This window comes from Bufo bufo, chromosome 2, assembly GCF_905171765.1.
Source record: "Bufo bufo chromosome 2, aBufBuf1.1, whole genome shotgun sequence".
Lineage (NCBI taxonomy): Eukaryota > Metazoa > Chordata > Amphibia > Anura > Bufonidae > Bufo > Bufo bufo.
Window position 1 is genome coordinate 470,229,412 of NC_053390.1, and position 24,474 is coordinate 470,253,885.

Below are 24,474 nucleotides of genomic sequence, written 5' to 3' on the forward strand. Positions count from 1 at the left end.
GCACCCCCGTATGAACATTTTAAGTGGTGGAAAGCGTACTTTTCAGCAAACAGGTGTCTCACAGAAGGCAAAAACACTTGTTAAAGGATTTCAAAGCACACATCTGTGAAAATGAAAAATTACTAGCAGACCCCAATTTTTGACTTTCACAAGGTGTTAATGCAGAAAATGCACCCCAGTATGTGTTTCCCATTTTCTCTCTATTCAGGAAACACCCCATATGTGCTTGTAGCCTGCTGTATGGGCGCACAGCAGGCAAACAGCAAAATATGGATTTTGCTGGCAGGCCTGAATTGGCAGACATGGATTTTAGGCGCCATGTCGCATTTAAAAAATTCCTGAGGTCCCCAGATATTAAAAACTCCAAGAAGTGACCCCATTTTCGAAAGTGCACCCCCGTACGAACATTTTAAGGAGTGGAAAGGGCACTTTTGACCTAACAGGTGTTTCACAGAAATGAACATGTAGTGGTTGGTGAAAAGTGGATATGTAAGCTATGCGGACTAAATCAGAGATATAAGGTGGTACATCAAGGATGAAATTTAATTAATACTCCATGGATGAGTGGTAGATTTTAAAACACTCCTGCATGCACAGACCAGGTTTTTCAGCGCAGGTTTCGCAGTGGTAAAATTTATTTCCTTATCCCCCTTTTGGAACACACCCTGCATCTTTTTGGGGTTCTTCCCTTCCTTGCTGTCTGGGGGACTTGACCTGAAAAATGTTGCCCTGGTACAACATGGGCACCATGACTTCCTGAAGTACTGGGAACCTCCCCGGCCTGACTTAAAAAAAATTAGGGCCTTGATAATCACCTCTTGGAACTGAAGGAAAGTTCCTGTGTGGCCTGCAGATTGAAATAGCATGTATGCATTTTTGTACCACACTTTCGTTTTTCGTGTGGCACTGAAGGGCTTCAGAACTTGATCTGAAAGATCCATCCCTCCCATGTGCCTTTTGTCCTTGTACTTAACCACCAGCATGTTCTCATGGAGGAAAGCCCTACTTTCACCCATTCTCAGTGGTTGCCCTACCAGCAATCTAGGGAGGCCTCTCAGATTTTTTCTCACTGTGCTGCAGGCCACAGTACCTCTGGCAGTTAGGGACATGAATAGGGGTATGCTGGTATAATAGTTATCCACATAGAGGTGGTAAACCTTATCCAGCGGTTGGTGCAGTGATTCCCACACTGTCTTCCCACTAATTCCTAAGACGGTGGGGGGGGGGGGGAATTCTGGGGTTTCTATCCGTGAATCTTTTCCTTTGTAAATGCAGAACTTGTGGGTGTACCCGGAGCTACTCTCACAAAGTTTGTAAATCTTTATGCCATAACTTGCCCGTTTGCTAGGCAGGTACTGGCGGAATCTAATCCTCCCTTTGAAAAGTAATAGGGACTCATCTACACATACATTTTTATCTGGGTTGTACACCTCAGCAAACTTGGTGTTAAAGTGGTCAATGACAGGCCTAACCTTGAACAAATCGCCTCCGGGTCATGGTCTTACTGTAAATTGGAGTCTGGCAGAAAATGTCGGAACTCCAATATTGTCTAACGTTTGGCTTCCTAACAACACCCATATGCAGCACGAGTCCGCAAAACTTGATCATCTCTGCTGCACTTACTGGGGTTGAACCTTGGGGTCTAGCGTATGCCAATTTAGGGTTCTGAGCAATGAATTGTTGGGCGTATAAATTGGTTTGGGCCACCATTAAATTTATAAAATCTTCAGGGAAAATGTAGAAAAAATCATGTTCATTGAAGCCCCTACAGTCTATCAGTATTCCAGAGCTGCTCTCAAAATCCGGAATTTGGGGCTGATAATCGTCAGGGGGTGGGGTCCATATAGGCTCACTCTGGGGGGCTGCCTCAGCTGTTGTTCTGGGGTACCTTCTAGAGGGTCCCTCATCAGCGGATGATGATGATGATGAGGGGGGTAGAGGAGTAGAGGAATGTGGCATCCTCTTCTCCCTCACTGGCAGACTCAGCATAGGAGGCAAGATACGCGTATGCCTCTTCAGCTGAGTATAGTCGTTGGGATGGCTGGGTCATTTTTATTTTATTGGGGTGTGATGTGTGAAATGTGTAAACCTTTATTTAGTGTGAGGGGTGTGTATGTTGTTTTTTCACACGTAAGGGGCTTGTAATAAGTTGTAAATACAGAGAAAAGGAGTAGAAAAAAAAGTTTAAAAATGAATCACAGGTGCAGGATGCACGCACAAAGATGTTTGCTGCGTGCAAAAATCCTGGACAACCCCTTTAAAATAAAAAAAAGGCAGAGATGGAAAAAATATATATCTGCACCAAAAAAATTTGCCCAGGTGCTCAACAGTGGATTATAGACTGATCAGAGCTTGGCGTTCACAGCTCGCACACAAAAAAAGTGGTGCAGGGGAAAAAAAGCCAGATAAAAGTGACAAAAAAAAGGTCACAATTTGTTTGCCGTGGCAAAATCGGATGGGGGGGAGGTGAGGAAATGGAGGGACAGGGATTAGGGCTTGGGAAGGGGGGGTGGATTAGGGATTTGGAACTTCTGTTGCTGCTGCAAAAAAAAAATGACTGCAGAAGATGTTCCAGATGTTCTTCTTTCTTCTTCTTTACAGGAAACAGTAGATCGCTCTGGTGGTGAACCACAAGTCCCAGCAAGCAGATACAGCACAGAGGGGCACAGCTCCACTCTGCATGCAGTCGCCAGCTAGAATTACTGCATGCAGAGGGATTCTTCCGGTTCCCTCTGCTGCTCTACCATTGCCATTGGCTGGAGTGTTGCTCCAACCAATCGCAGCCTTGTCAGGGGATGCCAAAAACTGGAGTCCCCTGCCTGACCTGGGGGGAGACTGGTGCTGACTAGTTCAGCTTCGGTCACCTACCCATGACCCCCCCACCCCCGCTTCATTCTGCTTCTGGTGCTGCGATGTGCCGATCTTCATTTACCAGCCAATCGCAGCGCTTGGAGCTGCAGGGGGCGGAAATACATAATGCTGCCCTTACCTGGCATGGATAAGAGCAGCAATGGTGCCCCGATTCCCCCGCGATTTCCTTACCAGCACCCGGCGGACCTTGCATGTACGGCACGGGTCCTTAAGGGGTTAATCAATATATTGAAGAGAATAGGGCCCTCTGTTTTTTATCACTGAGACACTTACCCATATACAGACATTTTCTCCCAGTCCAAGCATTCTTATTTTATATACTAACCTTTTATGTGGTACAGTATCAAATGCTTTAGAGAAGTCAAGATATGACATCAATTGATTCGCATCGGTCAACTCATAGAAACTGATTAACCCCTTTAGGACACAGCCATATTTCACCTTAAGGACCAGGCCTTAAAAACCATTTTTTGCAAATCTGACCAGTGTCACTTTAAGTGGTGATAACTTTAAAATGCTTTGACTTATCCAGGCCATTCTGAGATTGTTTTTTCGTCACATATTGTACTTCATGACACTGGTAAAATGAAGTAAAAAAAAAAATCATTTTTATTTATAAAAAAATACCAAATTTACAAAAAAAATAGAAAGAATTGCAAATTTACAAGTTTTAATTTCTCTACTTCTATAATACATAGTTATACCTCCAAAAATAGTTGTTACTTTACATTCCCCATATGTCTACTTCATATTTGGATCATTTTGGGAATGATATTTTAGTTTTTGGGGACGTTACAAGGCTTAAAAGTTTAGAAGCAAATCTTTAAATTTTTCAGAAAGGAAAAAAAAAAAAATTTTTAGGGACCAGTTCAGGTCTGAAGTCACTTTGTGAGGCTTACATAATAGAAACCACCCAAAAATGACCCATTCTACACCCCTCAAGGTATTCAAAACTGATTTTACAAACGTCGTTAACCCTTTACGTGTTCCACAAGAGTTAATGGCAAAATTCCGTTTTGAATACCTTGAGGGGTGTAGTTTCTTAGATGGGGTCGCTTTTATGGAGTTTTTACTCTAGGGGTGCATCAGGGGGGCTTCAAATGGGACATGGTGCCAAAAAACAAAAAAGGCCATCAAAATCTGCCTTCCAGAAACCATACGGCGTTCCTTACCTTCTGCGCCCTGCCGTTTGGTCATACAGCAGTTTACGACCACATATGGGGTGTTTCTGTAAACTGCAGTATGAGGGTAATAAATATTAAGTTTTGTTTGGCTGTTAACCCTTGCTTTGTTATTAGAAAAAAATGGATTAAAATGGAAAATTTGCAAAAAAATTGCTTTATTGGCACCGTTTTTATTTTATTTTTTTGACCGTGTTCATCTGACGGGTTAGGGGGGGGAATATTTTTATAAGCAGATTCTTAAAGACGCGGCGATACCTAATATGTCTACATTTTTTACATTTATATAGGTTTTACACTATATTATCTTTTTATAAATAAAAAAAAATTTTTAGTATCTCCATAGTCTAAGAGTCATTATTTTTTTTTTTTTAGCCGATTATCTTAGCTAGGGGCTCATTTTTTGCAGGATGAGAGGACGGTTTTATTGGCACTATTTTGGGGGGCATATGACTTTTTGATCGCTTGCTATTACAATTTTTGTGATGTAAGCTGACCAAAAAAAATTTTTTTGCACCGTTTTTATTTTATTTTTTTGACCGTGTTTATCTGAGGGGTTAGGTCATGGGGTATTTTTATAGAGCAGATTATTACAGATGCGATACCTAATATGTCTACTTTTTTAATTTATTTTAGTTTTACAAAATAATATTTTGAAAAAAAAATATCTGGGTTTTAGTGTCTCAAGTCTGAGAACCAGTTTTTTTATCCGATTGTCAGTGGCTAAATTGGGATATAAATTTAGTACTCCATGGAAGAGTGGTACTGCCTGAAGCAACCAATAATGCAGAGGCCCGGATGATTGGGGGAACGTGTCACACTGAGTAGTGGTGTCCTTCCGTATCCCCCTCATGTGACACACTCTGCACTTTTTTTGGGTACTTCCCTTCTTTCCAGTATGGGGGACCACACCTGGAAAGTGTTGGCCAGGGACGATCCAGGCGCCTCCAGTTCCCGAGGTACTCCGGCCTGCTCTTTCCCGGTCAGAAAAGATCAGGGCCTTGAGGACTGCCTCATAGAACTCAAGGAATGTCCCTGTGTTGCCAACGCTCCGGGACAGCACAAAAGAGTTGTACAAGGCAACCTGTACCAAGTACCATGCCCAGGTTTTGCGCATGGCGTTATATGGCTTGGGAACTTGATCAGAGAGATCAACTCCTCCCATATACCGATTGTAGTCGACGATACAATCAGGCTTGAGGACCGTTGACGCGGTACCTCGTACATGGACAGGGGTGATGCCGTTACCATGAATTGTGGACAGTACAAAGACATCCCTCTTGTCCTTATATCTGACCAGCAACAGGTTTCCACTGGTGAGGGCACGAGTCTCACCCCTGGGGATAGGTACCTGGAGGGGGTAGGTAGGGAGGCCGCGTTGATTTTTCCGTACGGTCCCACAAGCGGACGTGGATCTGGCGGCGAGGGACTGGAACAAGGGGATACTAGTATAAAAGTTATCCACGTACAGGTCGTAACCCTTATCTAGCAGTGGGTGCAGAAGGTCTCACACAAGTTTCCCGCTAACACCCAGAGTGGGGGTACATTCTGGGGGTTGAATACGGGAATCTCGCCCCTCGTACACACAAAACTTGTAAGTGTACCCTGAGGTACTCTCACAAAGTTTGTACAGCTTCACGCCATACCTCGCCCGCTTTGAGGGAACATACTGGCGGAAAAGGAGTCTCCCCTTAAAAGCAATGAGAGACTCATCAACCGCGACCTCCCTTCCAGGTACATAGGCCTGTACAAATTTGGCCCCAAAGTGATCGATGACCGGCCTGATTTTGTACAGGCGGTCCTAGGCAGGATCACCTTGGGAGGGACAAGCTGCATTATCTGCATAATGCAGGCATTTCCAGTTGGTCCTCAAACCGGGAGTGTGTCATGGCCGTACTGTAAAGTGGGGTCTGGTAGAGGACGTCCCCACTCCAGTAATGCCTGACACTAGGTTTCTTGACTAGGCCCATGTGCAGCATGAGGCCCCAAAATGTCCTCATCTCGGTGGACTGACCGGGGTCCAGCCACCAGGCCTAGCCAAAAAGGAGCCCGGGTGTTGTGCAACAAACTGTTGGGCATACAGGTTTGTTTGCTCCACCATTAGATTTACAAAGTGGTCACTGAAAAAAAGACTAAAATAGTCGTATTCAGTGAAGCCCACTGTGGAAATCTGGATTCCTGGTTGGCCTACAAAATCAGGAATCACAGGCTCAAAACGCTCTGGGGTACACCAGACAAGTTCACCGGCAGGGGGCTCTGGTGGATTTAACTGGTGGGCCGGAAAAGTAGTACGAGCCCCAGAGTTGCTCGTACTAGGGTGGGCCACAGGGTCCCTAGCATGGCGGTCCCCTTGCTCCGCCTGGCGGCGTCTCCGCCACCTTGGGCGCTCATCATCATTGCTAGATGATGAGGAGGACGCAGATGACAAAAGGAAAGTGGGGTCATCCTCATCCTCGCTGGGACTCTTGGAGTCAGAGGCAAGCTGGGCGTATGCCTCCTCGGCCGAGAACATCCAGCGGGCCATATGGGAGTGTGTGTCTGTGTGTGTGTGTGCGTGCGTGTAAATCTTTATTCAGTGTTCGTGTGTGTGGGGGCACGGGTGTTCACGAACTTAGCCTAAACCTAACAGACAAAAAAAATAAAAAGAGACTAACTAAAAAAAGGGCAAAAAATGTGAAAAAACTAAAAACTAAATTCAAAATCGCTGATCAACCGTCTGAGGTGATCAGCGGCAGGGTGTGCAATGCGCTAACAGTGGCCGGACGCTAAGAGTGCAGGCCACAGTCAACGTACGCACAAAAAAAGTTGTTTCAAACTACAGCACCCCTGGGGGGTCTAGGGTCACACAGCTGTGCTGTGGACCCCAGACACCTGATTTAGGGTGATGCAATCAGTAACAGTTTTTTTTTTTCTTCAAATAACTTTCCCTAAATATCCCTGCCTAATCTAACTTGTCCCTAGCCTTTCCCTAAATACCTGGTGGTGCTGGGGCACAGATGGGGTGCTGGCTAACGATCCTTGCAAAGATGGCTCTGGGATCCACGTAATTTGAATAGCCCACCCGCCCAGCCGACCAATGAGAGCGATCCTGAGAGGTGATGTCACCATCACTTCTCAGGATCGCAGGATGGTGATCGGTGGTATTATCACACCGATCACTATCACACCGATCACTATCCTGTTCCGGGTTATCGGGTCCCCAGAGCCTCAAAGTGGTAGCAAAAAGAAAACAAGTTCCCTTACTCTTTGTAGCGTGAATGAAGAGTCAGAACAGGTATATTTGTTTTCTACCTGCAGTACCTGATTCCTCCTGTCTACCATGGTGGCGCTAGACGCTGAAAATATTGAATTAGAAGTATTTGTTGACAGTGGCGCAGGGGTTAATTTTGTTGATTATCAATTTGTTCAGAGTCATGGTTGTAGAACTAGCGCATTAAGCAAGGAGATATCAGTGTTTGCTATAGATTACGCTCCTCTCTCGCAAAAAAGTCTAACTCATATTGTGCAGGATATTCATTTGAGGGTGGGTGATTCTCATGTTGAATCTATTTCTTGTTTTGTTCTTAAAGGTTTGCCTGCTTCGCTGGTTCTGGGTTTACCCTGGTTGACCAAACATAATCCGACCATTGACTGGCAAACTAGACAAATCAGTAATTGGAGTGAATTTTGTATGGACAACTGTCTCGGCGCATCTATTTCTGGGGTATCCACTAAGGTGTTACCTCCGTTTCTTTCTGATTTTTCGGACGTATTCTCGGAGGGTAGAGATCGGGAGTTGCCCCCGCACCGAGAGTATGATTATCCAATCAATCTTATTCCCGGAGCTAAATTGCCAAAATCTCAGTTATATAATCTTTCCCAACCCAAAAGAGTAGCTATGCGAGAGTATATTGCCGAGAGTTTGGCAAAAGTACATATTAGACTATCTAAATCACCAATGGCAGCGGGCTTCTTTTTTGTGAAAAAAAAAGACGGGTCCCTTAAACCGTGCCTAGATTTCCAGGAACTGAATCTCATTACTGTCCGGGACCCTTATCCCCTTCCCTTGATTCCGGATCTATTTGATCAGATTGTCGGTGCCAAGGTGTTTTCTAAGTTGGATTTAAGAGGAGCTTATAATCTGATAAGAATCAGGGAAGAGGATGAATGGAAGACGGCCTTCAATACCCCTGAGGGTCACTTCGAGAACCTGGTTATGCCCTTTGGTTTAACTAATGCCCCAGCAGTCTTCCAGCACTTTATCAATGACATTTTTCATCATTTGGTGGGGAGATTTATCGTTGTTTACCTCGATGACATACTGATTTACTCACCCGATATGGAGACTCATCAGGATCATTTAAGACCAGTATTATTGATCCTTCTGGAGAATAAATTGTATGCCAAGTTGGAAAAATGTGTGTTTACTGTTCAGGAACTGCAGTTTGTGTGTTATTTACTTTCTGCCTCAGGTTTTCGCATGTATCCCGAAAAGGTCAGTGCGGTACTAGAATGGGACCGGCCGGAGAATCAGAAAGCTCTGATGCGGTTATTAGGATTTACTAATTACTACAGGAAGTGCATCCTGAATTATTCCACTATTGTCAAACCTTTGACCGATATGACTAGGAAGGGCGCTGACTTCTCTGTCTGGTCGGAAGAGGCATTACAGGCTTTTTCTGCTATTAAGGAATGTTTTGCTGCCGCTCCCATTCTGATGCAACCCGATGTGTCTCAACCCTTTATTGTGGAGATTGACGCATCAGAAGTGGGAGTCGGAGCAGTTTTGTCGCAGGGTCCCTCTCCTAGCAAATGGCGTCCGTGTGCTTTTTTCTCTAAGAAACTCTGCTGCCGAAAGAAATTATGATGTTGGGAATAGAGAGTTGTTGGCCATCAAATTGGCCTTTGAGGAATGGCTTCATTGGCTAGAAGGAGCGATTGATCCGATTACGGTAATTACTGACCATAAGAATCTGGCTTATCTGCAATCAGCTAAGCATCTGAACCCTAGGCAGGCCAGATGGTCATTGTTCTTTACCAGGTTTAATTTTGTGGTCACTTATCGTCCTGGGATCAAAAACGTCAAAGCGGATGCTTTGTCATGTAGCTTTCCTGGGGGGGGATTCGGAGGATCTGGCTCCGATTTTGGCTGATGGGGTGGTGGTATCCACTCTTTATCCCGAGCTAGAGGCGGAAGTGCTGGGGGCTCAAGGTGAGGCACCTGATTCCTGTCCCCCAGGGAAGCTGTTTGTTCCTTCAGAACTGCGACTCAAGGTGTTAAAGGAACATCAGGATACTGTCCTTGCGGGACACCCTGGGAGTAGATCCACAGTGGATCTTATTTCCCGGAGATTCTGGTGGCCAGGTTTGCGTAAATTTGTTGAGGGTTATGTAGGAGCTTGCGAGACCTGTGCACGCGCTAAGGTAGCTCATACTCTGCCATCAGGATCTCTTCTTCCTTTGTCCATTCCATCTCGTCCTTGGACGCATTTGTCCATGGACTTCACCACTGATTTACCAAGTTCCTCTGGGACTGCTTCAGTAAGATGGCTCACTTTGTACCATTATCAGGTTTGCCCATTGCTAAAAACCCTCGCTCACATGTTTATTGATAACATCGTGAATTTACACAGTATCCCCTCTGATGTGGTGTCTGATAGGGGGACTCAATTTGTTTCCAGGTTTTGGAAGGCGTTTTGTACTCGTCTGGGTATTCAGTTGTCTTTCTCTTCAGCTTTCCATCTATAGTCGAATGACAAACTGACAAACTGAGCGCACTAACCAGAACCTGGAGACTTATTTGAGGTGTTTTTTCGCTGAGAATCAGGAAGAATGGTCCTCGTTTTTGTCCTTGGCTGAGTTTGCCTTGAATAACCATAGACAGGAGTCAACTGATAAGTCACCATTTTTTGGCGCATATGGTTTTCACCCTCAGTTTGGTACTTTTTCTGGGACTGAATCTTCTGGTATACATGAAGAGGAGAGATTCTCTTCTTCATTGTCTTCTATCTGGCGGAAGATTCAGGTTAATTTGAAAAAGATGGGAGAAAGATATAAACGGATGGCTGACAAGAGACGTATGACTGGTCCGGACCTGTATGTGGGTGATTTGGTGTGGTTGTCCACTAAGAACATTAAGTTGAAAGTACCCTCTTGGAAGTTGGGCCCAAGGTTTATTGGTCCTTACAAAATCTCGGCCATTATTAATCCGGTGGCCTTTCGTCTGATACTTCCGCAGGCCTGGAAGATCAATAATGTGTTTACAGGTCCTTGTTAAAGAAGTATGTTGAACCTACTGAACCATCTCCTTTTCCTCCTCCTCCTCCTGTCTTGGTAGATGGTAATCTGGAGTTTCAGATCTCCCGAATACTCAACTTGTGTGTTCTTCAGGGTTCCCTTCAGTACCTGGTGCATTGGAGGGGGTACAGACCTAAGGAAAGAATGTAGGTTCCGGCTACCGATGTCAATGCTAGCCGCCTTGTGAACACCTTTCACAGGGCAAACCCAGATAAAGTTGGTCCTGGGTGCCTGGCGGTCACCCGTAAGGGGGGGGGGGGGGGGGGGAGTACTGTCACACCCTGCCCTGTGAGTGATCTGAGAAGATTGGTCAGACTTGCTGAACGTGAATCTATCTGACAGATTGCTTTGTTGTGGCTTTGGGCAGGATCCCACCCCCTCACAGGTTCTGCTCATTAGTTTGTCAGTGATGCTATTTATTCCTGTTTCTCACTATAGCCCTTGCGGTTTATAGTTTCTCCGGGAGTTCTCTTCTGGTGTTTTGTGGATCTCCTGCTCCCAGTTCGTCTTCAGTTAAGTCCTCCTTCCTTCCCTTCTGTTGTTTGTTCTGGCTAGGCCTTAGGTAGCCTTCATCCTGTGCAAGGAACCGGTTGTCTTTTCGCCTGCTCCCTAGCTGAGGGTTTGTATCAGTTGCAGCAGGGATTAGGTTCGAGTGCATGAATACTTCTACCATCGGGATTTGTTCATGTTGGTAGCAGTCAGGGAAAGGGCTCAGGGATAGTCAGGAGGTGACCTTTCCCTGTTCCCTAGCTGTGGGGTCTAGCCTGCTGTTTTGTGTAATTTTGTTGCGTTTGGTTTGCTTCCCTTCCCTCACCTTCCGTGACAGTAGTAGAGGATAAGTGAGTCCCAGCCACCAGTCCAGGGAGAAAAGGGTTAATGACCTGCTCATGTCCACCCAGAGAAGCGAGACACAGGCCGCTATTTTAACACTTTTCACCCAATTTTAAAAACTGTAGTAGTGTAAAAATGCAAAAAGTTTAATTATTTTCACAAATAAGCCCAAAATGTCACAAAAGCCCTATTTTGCAACTCTTTTAAAGACAGAATTCTGGAGTGCAGGGCTTAATAAATTTCTCCTGGAAAACTGTTCAACTGAGTAGGGAGGGCCTCATGAAAATACACCCCTTTAATATACTGAAGTTATTTAAGACATTTTTTAAGTAGTCTATGAACTGGGTAAATGGATCTCTAGGTGCATGGCTAATCCGCAGAATCAGCCAGTGATACATATACACACAAGATCTTACCTATACATAGGTAAAAGAACTTCTGTCCTTAAATTTGTAAAAGATGAAAAAAAATCATGAGAACATCCACTAAACAATAAGGTGTAAAATCACTATTGCATTTGTACTTTTTGTTCCTCAAATTTCATGTTAATTATCTTATCCATATCACTCCTTTCATACACATAGGATGCATTTAATCAAGCTGGTATGCAGAGTTTGGAGCTTCTAGATTTACTGTTTGATTGTCAAGATGGTATCCTTCGTCATGAATATTCATCTGCTGAGCCCTTTTGGACAACTGAAAACAATGTTAGTATGAAAAGAAATTATTTACCAATGTTACATTGGTTTTCTTGCTTTTTATATGTTCTAATTTTTTTTATGATGCAGAACGCTACTAAGGAGGATGAAGCACTTTTGTCTTTCTTGCTGGCACCTAATGATTCCTCCTCAGAATCGAATCTCTGGTCACCTGCTGCCAGTGATAGTGGTCTTTCTGAAGACAACCACTCAGACCAACAGGATAGTCCTGTCCAGTACCACTATACAGACTCTTACCATATGGTGCATAATCAGAGGGATTTTCAAGAACCTAATGTCTCTATTGATCTGGCTGAACATACAGGTATTTTTTATTTTATTTTTTTTAATATTTTTATTAAGATCAGGCATTAGAAAGAGATACATACAATGATTGTCGGTTAAAGATACATGGCATATACAAGTCAGAGATGCAAGACAAAAACAACATTGCTGTGTATACAAGTTAGTGCCCAGATCCCATTTTTTGTTTTTTATCCCAAACCCCCCTCCCCACCCCCACAAGAAAAGCGAGATAAGATCTGGAACACCTTAGTAACATTGGCCGGTAATGATAGTATTAATAGGTCATATTGGTGTAATACCCGGATCCCCATTCCGCTGCCCTTGAATTCCCCTCTCCCACCCAATCACGTCCCCCTTATCAACAAATTCTAACAAATAGCACCACTGATAGTCAAAATAGTTCGGATCACCCTAACAGGTTGCCCAGTCTGCCTGCCAAATGTGCTTTCATGTACCAGGTAGTATCCACAAAGGGTTTCATAACCTCTTGTATCTCATAAGAGGTGAGTGAGTGCTCAATAAATCTCCATTTATGAATAAAGGTCTGTGTGGCTTTCTCTTTACTACGCTCCGCATCTAGCCTATCCATATACATAAGTACTTTCATAGTGCCAATGACCTCATCCAGTGTAGGCACCTGAGGTTTTAGCCATTTTCTCAATATGCATTTCTTTGCCGCAAGCAACAGGACATGTTGTCTTTTGGTACCCACTATGGTGGAGTCAGCTTCCTCCTGATCCCTGGGAATGAATTGGAAGACACATTGCTGGGGTACATCTCTGACTTCAACCTCCCAGACATCCTTGACGTATGTGCATACTTGCTCCCAAAATGGTCTCAAGTTAACACATCCCCAAATCCCATGTAGGAGATCAGCCTTGTGCATGTCACACTTGGGGCAATGTCTTAGATAGTGCGCCGGCGCGTTGTCATAAGATAAATTATAGGCATAAGTTGCCCTATGAATTATTCTAAATTGGGTCTCTCTCCAATGTTCACTACTGATGGCAGTCCTTATTTTATCTATCCCTTCTCGTATTTTAAAGGTAAGCTTATCATCAGCTAACTGCCTCTCCCGTTCCTTAAAGACCGTCTGCGCAACCCCTTCCAATTTGACATTCATCAGTCTTCTATATAAAACAGAGATAGAGTCCATACTGTTTGCCTGGCCCATCAAACCCGCAAATCTAGTTATGGCCGCCTCGTTACCCAGTGATGTCGATTGGGCTGCGCGGAATGTCTTCACCTGTAAATACTGCAGGTACTGGCGTAAGGTTATACAGTATTTGGCCTGCACTTCTTCCCAAGATAGTAATTTCAATCTGGCAGTGTCCAATAGGTTTCCCAGAGTCACCACACCATTCTGACGCCATTCCCGGAATGGTTTGTTAGTTCTTCCCTGAGGGAAATGTAAATTGGAAGACGGTATATTTTCCTGACATGTTTCCACGCTGCTATCGTGTCCCTGAGTATGGAGGCATGCTTAGCTATGTCTGGGAGTAGTGGAATCTTTGTGTGCAATAGAGCGTGTAGATCAAGGGGTGCTACAAGCTCTTGTTCCAGTCCCCTATCAGTATAATTAGATGTTCCCCACACCCAGTCTCGAATATATCGGAAAAGCGCTGCCAAATTGTAGCCCCAGATGTCAGGTAACTGTAGGCCTCCCTCCCACTTCAGAAGGCAGAGTTTTTTGTACACAATACGGGGCCTCTTTTTTCCCCACAAAAAAACCACAAACGCTGCCTGTAACTTACGGACGTCCGTATGCTTCAATAAAAACGGTACCGTCTGTAGTGGGTATAAGAGCCTAGCAAAACTAGTCATCTTGATGAGGTTCGCCCTCCCTAATAGTGTCAACGGGAGTTCCTGCCATCTCTGCAATTCCTGAACAATTTTGGCTATCAACGGGTCATAATTTAGCCTATACATCATAGCCGGGGGTTTGCCGATTTAAATTCCCAACTATTTTATGCAATCCCGCGCCACCGTAATCGAGTCACAGACGTGCCTCATTCGCGGCCCAGCTCCTATGTGCAGCAGTTGGCATTTGGCCACATTGATCCTATAACCCATGAATGCTCGCACTCTACTCAGGGAGTCTAAAACTTTTGTCAAGTCCTTGGCAGGGTCTTTCAGGAACAGCAACATATCATCCGCAAAGCATGTCAGTTTAATTTCCCTAGTCCCCACCTTTATTCCCTCGTACACCCCTTAGTAAGTGCAGGGCCAGAGGTTCCAGCGCTATGTTAAACAAAAGGGGAGAAAGCGGGCACCCCTGCCTCGTTCACTTCTGGAGTTGGAATGGGGTCGATAAAAACCCCGGAAGGCATATTCTCGCCCGTGGGGAGGTATAGATAGCCTGGACAAATGCCCTAAAGGAGCCTTGGATCCCCATCCTATCTAACACCAGACCTAACCATTGCCAATTAATATTCGGCATCCAAAGCCAAAAGGGCCTCCCCCCAGCCTCGTCCGTCTGCCGTCTTCTGAGGAGCCAGTCCTGGACCGCCAAGACTGCTCGAATATTGATCGTTGCTGAACGGCTTTTCACAAATCCCACTTGGTGTGGACCTATCAATTTGGGCATGATATTCGCTAGCCTATTCGCCATTATCTTCGCAAGGATCTTTAGATCTTGGTTTATCAAAGAAATTGGCCTATAAGATCCCGGAAGCGTGAGGTCTATATCCTGTTTAGGAAGCAATTTAATATGTGCTAGGTTGCCTGAAGGCATCACGGTCTGAGTGTTGATAGAATTAAACAGCAGTAGTAGACTGGGCACCACCGCTGATCCTAGCGATTTATAAAATTCCGCCGGGAATCCATCAGGCCCCGGGGCCTTCCCATTATGCAAAGATTTTATGACCGACAAGATTTCCTGCTCCGTAATGGGAGCATTTAACGTTAACAGGTCAAGCTCGTCAACGGACGGCAGAGAGACTGAATCCAAGAAGGAGGTCCCCTCACGGATGTCACAGGGGTCTTGAGCATTTAGTTGCTCATAGTAATCTTTAAAGATCCCCAGTGTGACTTTCGGGTCACTACTTAGTTCTCCATTCGCTGTCTTAAGCCTGGGGGGTGGTAATTGGGACTTCTTCCCCTGTGCAAGTTTGGCCAGTAATCTACCTGACTTGTTCCCAAATTTAAAGAAATAGGCCGAAGAGTGATCAGCACGGATCCTCTCCAGTTTTTCTGCATAGTGATCATAATTATGTTTAGCCGTAACCCATTTCGTTTTTTGGACCTCTGTGGGGTTCTGCTGGAATGCAGTGTAGAGTGTCCTCAGTGTATTTGTAGCTGCTAAGAATTTGGAACGTGTTTCTTTCTTTTGAGTAGTGGTATAGGAAATAATATTTCCTCGTAGTACAGCCTTAGCTGTGTCCCAGAACAGGGATGAATTATCCTGATGTTGTCCATTGGTGTCTTTATATTCCCACCACCATCCCAGTAGTTTGGATTGGAAAGTTTTGTCTGTGGCCAAATACCCCGACAAGCGCCATATGAAATCCTGGCCTCTTGGGCTATCTTCTCTCAGTCGCAATATTACCGGCGAATGATCAGAGGTCACCATTTCCCCTATCTCCACCCCTTGCACCTTGGCGGTTAATAGATTGGATCCCAAGAAGTAGTCTATCCGGGACCAAGCACATTGCGAGTGAGAGAAGTGCGTATATTCCCGTTCCATGGGATTATAGTGACGCCAGATATCTGTCAATTTAGTGGTTTCCAGCATAGTCGAGAGCATGGGTGGTGCCTCCGACCTAGTCGGCCTATCAGTCCTAGTTCGTTTTCTGTCTTCAGGGACCGAATGCACAGTATTCAAATCTCCTCCCACCAGCACTAACTGGTTGGTATCCTGCAAGACTAGACTTTCTAGTTTTCCAAAGAAAGGACCCGCCTGCGCATTAGGAGCGTACACATTATAAATCAATAGCTTCCCTGTAGGGGTCTCTATAGTCAGGATAACCAACCTCCCACTATCATCCGTGTCCGTCTTCAGTATTTTATATTGCAGCTTTTTATGCAACAATATGAGTACACCAGCCTTTTTCCCGTCAGACGGGGACCCTACCACTTCTCCTACCCATAATTTTTGCATTCTCATAAAGTCTGTTGCCCCAAGATGTGTTTCCTGTAATAAAGCAATATCTGCATGCAATTTTTTCAAATGACGTAAGACCATCAGCCTCTTATGAGGTGAGCGGAGACCTTTAACATTCCAAGAAATGACTGTGACCATTGCGGAAATAGGATATTAATCCCTCACTCAAGTTTTCGTTTAGACTATCTGTAGTGCTATGAGTAAAACTCCCTCCCTCCCCAACCAAAATGAGAAAGACCCCCTAACCACCTGGGGTAACTACGAACTTATAAATTCCTGACTTCACCTTTTTCTCGTATGCACAGAGATTTCGCTATCTCTTATCCTCCCCTGCTCAAACTTTGCAGTAGAAATATAACATCCACCCGCTTACCAGGAGAGACCTATGCCCAATACCCAAAGGGGATCCCCCTTTTAACCTTATCATTCCCGGCTGAATACACAAACCGACAATCTACAATAAGATTCCAAGTCAATCATCGGGTTGCGGTCAGCAGGGCAATCCACCGGTAACCGGCCCATGAGAGCCATGGAAATCAACGGCAACATGAATAAAAATTAGGTATAGCATAAGAGAAAACTCACAACCATAACCATTTTCACATATGGACTTGCATGGGATCAGAACAAGCGTCCCGCATGTCAGTCTCTCTCGTAGCGGCGATCATCAAAAGCTCGATTCCATAGTCGGCGCGGCGAACGGGGCCTTTGAGAAGCTGGTACATCCCGCTGCGTTGACGGTGGCCTCCTGCTTGCTGAAAGTGAGCCAGGCGATCGCTCAGCATCCCCATCTCGTGTTGTCAGGTCCATGGTATTTACGGCATCCTCCGGTGTTTCAAAAACCTCCGATGAGCCATCCTCTTTAAAAACTTTCAAAATCGCCGGGTATAGTAGTGCAAATTTCTGTTTCTTCCTTACGAGGGCTGAGCATGTTTCTGAGAATGCCCTCCTCCGTCTCGATACCTCGGCACTATAGTCCCCAAACAAAAGTACCTTGTAGCCTCTGACTTCCACTGGTTTTCCCCTTTTCTTAAAATGCCCCAGAATATCAGCTTTCTCAGCATAGTTCAGATACTTGACTATCGTGGGGTGAGGTCTTATGGCTTGGTCTGCTGTCTGTGGGCCATTTTGGTCAATCCGCGGCGGTCCCACCCGAAGCGCCCTCTCCACTGTGCAGGGGCTGCGTATACCCAGCGCTTTCGGTATATCCATGGCGCATATCGACACTAGTTGGTTGGATGGGATCGATTCTGGTAGGCCGATTATGCGTATGTTGCTGCGCCGGGATCTGTTTTCTAGATCCTCCACTTTGTCTCGGAGCCCCGCGGTAGATTCGAGCACTGTCCGCAACTGCTTCTGGGAATGACCCAGGTCACTTTCAAGTGAGCTGATCTTTTGCTCCAGCTCTGAAATTCGTGACGAGTGGAGGGAAACATCCGCCTGTAGTTGCGCCAACGTGGTTTCCACTGTGGCCTCAAGCGCAGATTTAATATCCGGGGCCAGGAGCTTTGCTACCTCCACGGCCAAAGCCTTGCAACCAACCTCCAGCCCTTGTAGTACCTCAGGCTCATGGTCGGTGATGTCCGTGTCCACCACCGGTTCAGTGGCAGTCGAAAGTATGGGGGGAGGTTGGGATGAAGATCGAGCTGAGCGCATGATGCGATCCGCCGCACCCGCCATGTTGTCTTCCCCGTTGTCGCGCTTTGTGTGCCTGCGATGTGCCGGGCTTCCGATACTTGTGCCATTCCTGGTCAGAAACTTCTCCATCCACTCCGGAGTAGATGTGGGGTATGTGAGAGGGGTTTGCGCCCCTTTGGCAACTGCTGTGGCTAGGTGGTCGGCTCTCTGGAGCGGAGCTCTTGTCTCTTGCTTCCTCACATACGAGCGCCGGAACCGGAAGTCCCCATACAGGTATTTTATGTGAACTAATAAGGGAGGTTAGTATCAGGTTAACCAAATAATAATAGAAAAATTAATAGCAATTTGTATTTGAAAAAAAAAAATGCAGCATATAAATAGTATTTGCTGAGGACTAGTTATTCTGTAGGCCAGTAGTTTCTTATTGTATGTTATACAAGTACATCTGTCAGGACAACACACACATTGCCTACCCTGCAGTCCAAGTAAGCTTTTACAACCTTATCTACCTTAGTTACCGGTAATTACAGTTCTCTCGCTATTTGCAAAATGATCATACCCTGGAAATATACTAAGCAAAGTTCTTCATATATATAGTAATACATTTTTATTAGCAGAGAATTTGCCTGGACAAGTTACATATAACCCTTTAGGCCTCATGCACACAAACATATTTTCTTTCCGTGTCCGTTCCGTTTCCGTATGTCCGTATTTCTGTTCGGCAAAAAAATAGAACATGTCCTATTATAGTCCGCTGTAAAGGGGGAATATTAATTACCAATATTTATGCAAATATCAATAATTAATACTCATAAATAGGAGGAGCCGTCTACCGATGACTCCGCCTATTTATACCATTATATTAATAACACTATACTTTTTACTTTGCTTCACACTACCCGCTAAACTAGCTGCATGCGCCTTACTAACGACCGCTAGTAACCACACGTTACACACAATATATATTAACACCTACAGTACATAACACATGCAATGCACTAACAATACAGTACTAAAAATACAGTACTAAACTACACTACACAATCCCAAATTCCACCCACAAACTACCTAACATTACAAACCTACCTAACATTACAATAATACACTTACATACACACACATACATTAACAGCCCACCCAACCTGGACTAATAACTATCCCAACAGGGAAATGAAGGGTTAACGGTGGCGCTGCAAGGGTAAATACAGGCCACAGACACAGGGTATAGGGGTATGGTTGGTGGGAATAGGAAGCAGGGATGCTCCTACAGGGTTAGGGTACATTTTTATGAGCAATACTATAGGGGGACACATATAAGGGGGCACCTATAAAAAAGGACATATAAGGGGGCACAGATATATATATACAGTTGCAAGAAAAAGTATGTGAACCCTTTGGAATGATATGGATTTCTGCACAAATTGGTCATAAAATATGATCTGATCTACATCTAACTCACAACAATAGACAATCACAGTCTGCTTAAACTAATAACACACAAATAATTAAATGTTACCATGTTTTTATTGAACACACGATGTAAACATTCACAGTGCAGGTGGAAAAAGTATGTGAACCCTTGGATCTAATAACTGGTTGAACCTCCTTTGTCAGCAATAACTTCAACCAAACGTTTCCTGTAGTTGCAGATCAGACGCGCACAACGATCAGGAGTAATTCTTGACCATTCCTCATTACAGAACTGTTTCAGTTCTGCAATATTCTTGGGATGTCTGGTGTGAATCGCTTTCTTGAGGTCATGCCACAGCATCTCAATCGGGTTGAGGTCAGGACTCTGACTGGGCCACTCCAGAAGGCGTTTTTTCTTCTGTTTAAGCCATTCTGTTGTTGATTTACTTCTATGCTTTGGGTCGTTGTCCTGTTGCAACACCCATCTTCTGTTGAGTTTTAGCTGTGGACAGATGGCCTTAATTTCTCCTGCAAAATGTCTTGATAAACTTGGGAATTTATTTTTCCTTCGATGATAGCAATCCGTCCAGGCCCTGACGCAGCAAAGCAGCCCCAAACCATGATGCCCCCACCACCATTCTTCACAGTTGGGATGAGGTTTTGATGTTGGTGTGCTGTGCCTCTTTTTCTCCACACATAGTGTTGTGTGTTTCTTCCAAACAACTCAACTTTGGTTTCATCTGTCCACAGTATATTTTGCCAGTACTGCTGTGGAACATCCAGGTGCTCTTGTGCAAACTGTAAATGTGCAGCAATGTTTTTTTTTGGACAGCAGATGCTTCCTATGTGGTATCCTCCAATGAAATCCATTCTTGTTTAGTGTTTTACGTATAGTAGATTCGCTAACAGGGATGTTAGCATATGCCAAAGACTTTTGTAAGTCTTTAGCTTACACTCTAGGATTCTTCTTCACCTCATTGAGCAGTCTGCTCTGTGCTCTTGCAGTCATATTTACAGGATGGCCACTCCTAGGGAGAGTAGCAGCAGAGCTGAACTTTCTCCATTTATAGACAATTTATCTTACCGTGGACTGATGAACAGCAAGGCTTTTGGAGATACTTTTATAACCCTTTCCAGCTTTATGCAAGTCAACAATTCTTAATAGTAGGTCTTCTGAGAGCTCTTTTGTGCGAGGCATCATTCACATCAGACAATGCTTCTTGTGAAAAGCAAACCCAGAACTTGTGTGTGTTTTTTATAGGACAGGGCAGCTGTAACCAACACCTCCAATCTCATCTCATTGATTGGAATCCAGTGGGCTGACACCTCACTCCAATTAGCTCTTGGAGATGTCATTAGTCTAGGGGTTCACATACTTTTTCCACCTGCACTGTGAATGTTTACATGGTGTGTTCAATAAAAACATGGTAACATTTAATTCTTTGTGTGTTTATTAGTTTAAGCAGACTGTGATTGTCTATTTTTGTGACATAGATGAAGATCAGATCACATTTTATGACCAATTTGTGCAGAAATCCATATAATTCCAAAGGGTTCACATACTTTTTCTTGCAACTGTATATATACAGTGGCGGAAATAATTATTTGACCCCTCACTGATTTTGTAAGTTTGTCCAATGACAAAGAAATGAAAAGTCTCAGAACAGTATCATTTCAATGGTAGGTTTATTGTAACAGTGGCAGATAGCACATCAAAAGGAAAATCGAAAAAATAACTTTAAATAAAAGATAGCAACTGATTTGCATTTCATTGAGTGAAATAAGTATTTGAACCCCTACCAACCATTAAGAGTTCTGGCTCCCACAGAGTGGTTAGACACTTCTACTCAATTAGTCACCCTCATTAAGGACACCTGTCTTAACTAGTCACCTGTATAAAAGACACCTGTCCACAGAATCAATCAATCAAGCAGACTCCAAACTCTCCAACATGGGAAAGACCAAAGAGCTGTCCAAGGATGTCAGAGACAAAATTGTAGACCTGCACAAGGCTGGAATGGGCTACAAAACCATTAGCAAGAAGCTGGGAGAGAAGGTGACAACTGTTGGTGCGATTGTTCGAAAATGGAAGGAGCACAAAATGACCATCAATCGACCTCGCTCTGGGGCTCCACGCAAGATCTCACCTCGTGGGGTGTCAATGGTTCTGAGAAAGGTGAAAAAGCATCCTAGAACTACACGGGAGGAGTTAGTTAATGACCTCAAATTAGCAGGGACCACAGTCACCAAGAAAACCATTGGAAACACATTACACCGCAATGGATTAAAATCCTGCAGGGCTCGCAAGGTCCCCCTGCTCAGGAAGGCACATGTGCAGGCCCGTCTGAAGTTTGCCAATGAACACCTGAATGATTCAGAGAGTGACTGGGAGAAGGTGCTGTGGTCTGATGAGACCAAAATAGAGCTCTTTGGCATTAACTCAACTCGCTGTGTTTGGAGGAAGAAAAATGCTGCCTATGACCCCCAAAACACCGTCCCCACCGTCAAGCATGGGGGTGGAAACATTTTGCTTTGGGGGTGTTTTTCTGCTAAGGGCACAGGACAACTTATTCGCATAAACGGGAAAATGGACGGAGCCATGTATCGTGAAATCCTGAGCGACAACCTCCTTCCCTCTGCCAGGAAACCGAAAATGGGTCGTGGATGGGTGTTCCAGCACGACAATGACCCAAAACATACAGCAAAGGCAACAAAGGAGTGGCTCAAGAAGAAGCACATTAAGGTCATGGAGTGGCCTAGTCAGTCTCCGGACCTTAATCCAATCGAAAACCTATGGAGGGAGCTCAAGCTCAGAGTTGCACAGAGACAGCCTCGAAACCTTAGGGATTTAGAGATGATCTGCAAAGAGGAGTGGACCAACATTCCTCCTAAAATGTGCGCAAACTTGGTCATCAATTACAAGAAACGTTTGACCTCTGTGCTTGCAAACAAGGGTTTTTCCACCAAGTATTAAGTCTTTTTTTGTTAGAGGGTTCAAATACTTATTTCACTCAATGAAATGCAAATCAGTTGATATCTTTTATTTAAAGTTATTTTTTCGATTTTCCTTTTGATGTGCTATCTGCCACTGTTACAATAAACCTACCATTGAAATGATACTGTTCTGAGACTTTTCATTTCTTTGTCATTGGACAAACTTACAAAATCAGTGAGGGGTCAAATAATTATTTCCGCCACTGTATATATATATATATATATATATATATATATATATATATATATATATACCTATAAGGGGGCACATATTTCCCACAGGGGCCACAATGAGTCCCTGTGGGCCACTAAGGGCAGATGTGCGCAGATGCTGGGCACATCTGCGCACATCATCCTATAATGTGGCTGTTAATGCATGCATATATATTATACATGCATATATATATATGCATACGTCTCAACCCTTCCTCAACAATCCCCCTGTTGTCGGAAAGAAACACGACAATATTTGGGGGGAAAGGGTTGAGACATATTTGTCCCCCTCAACCCCATCCTTGGTGGAAGTTCAGGAAGAATTGTAGTGCACACTGATCTTTAGGTACCTAGACATCCCTCATCCAGCTTATTCCGACCTGCCCTTCACCGTAACCCACTCCTCCATACACAGGATACACCGTCTTCTTCTCTCGGGAACTTTCTTAACATCTTTTGCTTTGATCGTTTCGGTATCAGCCCCTCCTACTGTCATTTTTCTTGACTTCCGGAGCGGCTTGACCCTCGCAGTCTTTGACTGGCCTTCCTTACAGGTAACCGTCTTCCGGTGTTAGCCACCCCTGGTAAGTTTGGGGTGACCACACCCTCACTATGTCTCGGTAATGCTGCCAATCTTCAGGTATGGCCCACCCCCAAGGAATCTGGAGCGGGTTCACCCTCACAACCTCAGTTTCTGACTGCGCCAACTTTCTTCAATCACGACTTTCGTCCAACATCTCTTGTTCCATCTTGATGGATGCGGTTCTCCCATGGACATGTCCCATGTCTTTACAAGGCAGGTCAGATTTTTCATTGAGCGAGGTGATGTCATGGTACCTAAATTCTAACTGCGGGGAACCCTCCGCCACACTACACATCCAGCCCTTCCCTTATGAACTTCACCGTTCCAGGGTTCAAGGTGGCAAATGGCAAACAGAGGGGGCCTGTCCCTATCGTGCCCTAATCTTATCCTCATTCACACAAAATATATATATTTATTTACACAGTTCCCCTTCCCCTCCCCCAACCCACCTAAACCCAAGGACATTTATATACAATACTATGAGGTCTCAGGAGGGCACAGGGTGTACCTCCCAAAACCTCATACAAGCCAGTTCAATTTCCATTCCATGGGGTCTCAGGATAATTGGAAATTTTCCATCCTGAACCCCATCCTTCCCCACACACAAATTGACATGTCCCTTGGATCTTAGGCTTCAGGACTTTGGTGATTAAGTCCGGCGGTTGAGTTCGTAAGGTGCCATCTGGTTCTGGTTCAGTTGGTCAACCAGTCTCTAGACCCTCCGGTGCATAGTCCCATGTGGATAACGATGACCAGAACCAGGAGATGGATCCGGACAGGTTTTTCCACCCGAACACCTCTAAAAATGTGGATCCTCACAGGTTCTTCCACCCAAACACCTCTACCTCAGGAACCTCACAAGTGTCGGGGCAGATGACTATCTTCTGTGGCATCTGGGTTTTTCCTCTGCTCCATAGTAAATATACCTATGACAGAAGAATATACCAGGCGCTCCTGGGGGATTTCTCCCCTCCGGTGCAGTTAGTTGCACTACCCCAGCCCCTATACCTTTGACCCAAGAAGATAAAGGCATTAGGCTGACCTCCATCTCCCAGGACCCCTCTTCATCCCAACACTGGACTAAGTTAGGATATCAGAGGGGAGCTGCGGATGAAGCACCATCTAGTAATTGATGGCACTGTATCCCTGTCCACTCATGTGTACTCGAGCTGATTTCCCCCTGTCATCCTGTTTTGTGGAGGCCGGCAGAATCCATGGCATAAGTACTGCCTAGACTCTTCAGGACTCCACAACACAAGAACAAAGTCCACACTCCGCCGCCAGTCATCCCGCGTCCAATCCCAATCAAAGCTGTGTCACCTGATCGGACCAGAGTGCGCAGCGCAACATTACACCAATGTTGCCTGTCCG

The 24,474-nt window shown here is 44.8% G+C and overlaps 1 protein-coding gene across 2 annotated transcripts in view; it reads left to right on the plus strand.

Moving 5' to 3' along the window:
- CREB3L3 (cAMP responsive element binding protein 3 like 3) overlaps positions 1-24,474 on the plus strand; it is a 137,576-nt gene that overhangs the window by 61,472 nt on the left and 51,630 nt on the right. For both annotated transcript variants that reach the window (XM_040417707.1, XM_040417708.1), the window contains exons 2-3: positions 11,744-11,866; positions 11,948-12,182. In XM_040417707.1, the coding sequence (XP_040273641.1) occupies positions 11,744-11,866; positions 11,948-12,182 (358 nt within the window). The remainder of the gene's footprint in view (positions 1-11,743; positions 11,867-11,947; positions 12,183-24,474) is intronic.